The sequence below is a fragment of the Eimeria mitis genome, genomic scaffold (genome assembly GCF_000499745.2).
Source record: "Eimeria mitis Houghton genomic scaffold, Emh_scaff111, whole genome shotgun sequence".
NCBI lineage: Eukaryota > Apicomplexa > Conoidasida > Eucoccidiorida > Eimeriidae > Eimeria > Eimeria mitis.
The window spans coordinates 28,018-29,412 of NW_013567643.1; the positions used below are offsets into that span (position 1 = coordinate 28,018).

The window sequence follows — 1,395 nt, forward strand, 5'->3', positions numbered from 1 at the left end:
TAACACTCTCTGGCCTTAATCAAGCACAGAACTGCAATATAGGTAGAGACTTAAAACAAGTGTTTCCCCAAAGCAGCTGACTTCCTTCCTCTCTTCCCATGCCTTCTGGTCGTTGAGCTCAGGTCTTGGGTGTTGCGGATAGGAGGCAGCCTGAAGTGGGGTTGCAGAGCACCTCGATGCAGCCTGTAATACAAGCCAGCCTCACGGTTGCACACAAGGAAGCATCAGCACAGCTTTCTGCTGCACTCTTTAGTTCTGAATGTACTTATAGGAGGTTTACACGCGCAAACACGCAACGTTCCAAGGCCAAGTGAAGGCCCCTGCGCTAACTCATGCTACATCTGCCCCTCCGTCGGCGAGAAGCGCACACGCCCGTGGGCCGATAACCACGCTGAATTCCGTAGGGCTGCGCCATGTCTCCTGCTGCTCGTGCTGCCGCTCCCTTTGCTGATGCTGCTTGCCGTCCCCTAAACCCCTTCCCTCACGCCACCCAACCACTGCTGCTGTACGGGTACAAGGGCATCGCGCGTGCTCCTCTGCTGCTGGATGTGTTTTGCGGTGACTAAGCTGCTGTTCCTGTTGCTGCTGCTGCTAGAACAGCAGCTCCGGGTGCTGCTGCTGCTGCGGGTGCTGCTACTGTTCACCTGGCAGTTGCCGCTCCGAATGATAATACGATAATGAAGTAGTTAAAAGTGACCGCATGTGTCTTCAATATAGAGCCGTTTCGATACATGAGGGCATTCAGCGTACCAGTTGCCGCATACGCATCAGTTGCGGGGAGTCATGATGCGCTCACCCACCCCAGCCGGTGGCTCGCCACAGTTGGAACACCCTGGGTCGCTAGAGCAGTCAGTGAGGACGTAGAGCACGTGGAAAGTAAAGTGTAAGCAAGAAATAACCGAACCGTCAGAGTGAAACTGCAGGATCGGGACCTCTTAAGGGCTGCAAGCAAGGACATGCTACTACCCAAACCTCTGACAGAGTACGTAGTCGGTCGTAGGTGCGAGAAATGCAAAAAGCAAACCTCTTCCTAGTCTCACTCTCACTGTGCATACAGGGTTGCCACCCGCATATTTGCACATATGTTAGGCTCCTTGATCCGTGTTTCAAGGAGGATCGGTAGAATGATTACGCTAATAGGAATAAGATTAAATAATTAAATCATTTACCATCTGTACTTAACATATGAGGATAGAATGGTATTTTTAGAGTTTACTTACATTCTTACCAATGCACTTATTAGGATTTAATGTTATGCGATTCTACTAATCTACCTGTTAAGTATCCTACATCGGCAGTTTTTAATGCTGTATCTAATATTATATATTATTAATATTATAAAAGTAAATTAATTTACTCAACAGCCCAGAGCACAAGGGGCACGAGGACTTGACG

At 49.1% G+C, this 1,395-nt stretch overlaps 1 protein-coding gene across 1 annotated transcript in view; it reads right to left on the reverse strand.

The window, feature by feature from the left end:
* The window catches only part of EMH_0083130 (uncharacterized protein), a gene marked incomplete at both ends in the record, with an annotated part of 5,275 nt that extends 5,175 nt beyond the window's left edge, over nucleotides 1-100 (reverse strand). The window contains one exon of the mRNA XM_013494334.1: nucleotides 82-100. Within this exon, the coding sequence (XP_013349788.1) occupies nucleotides 82-100 (19 nt within the window). The remainder of the gene's footprint in view (nucleotides 1-81) is intronic.
* Between the last annotated feature and the right edge of the window lie 1,295 nt (nucleotides 101-1,395).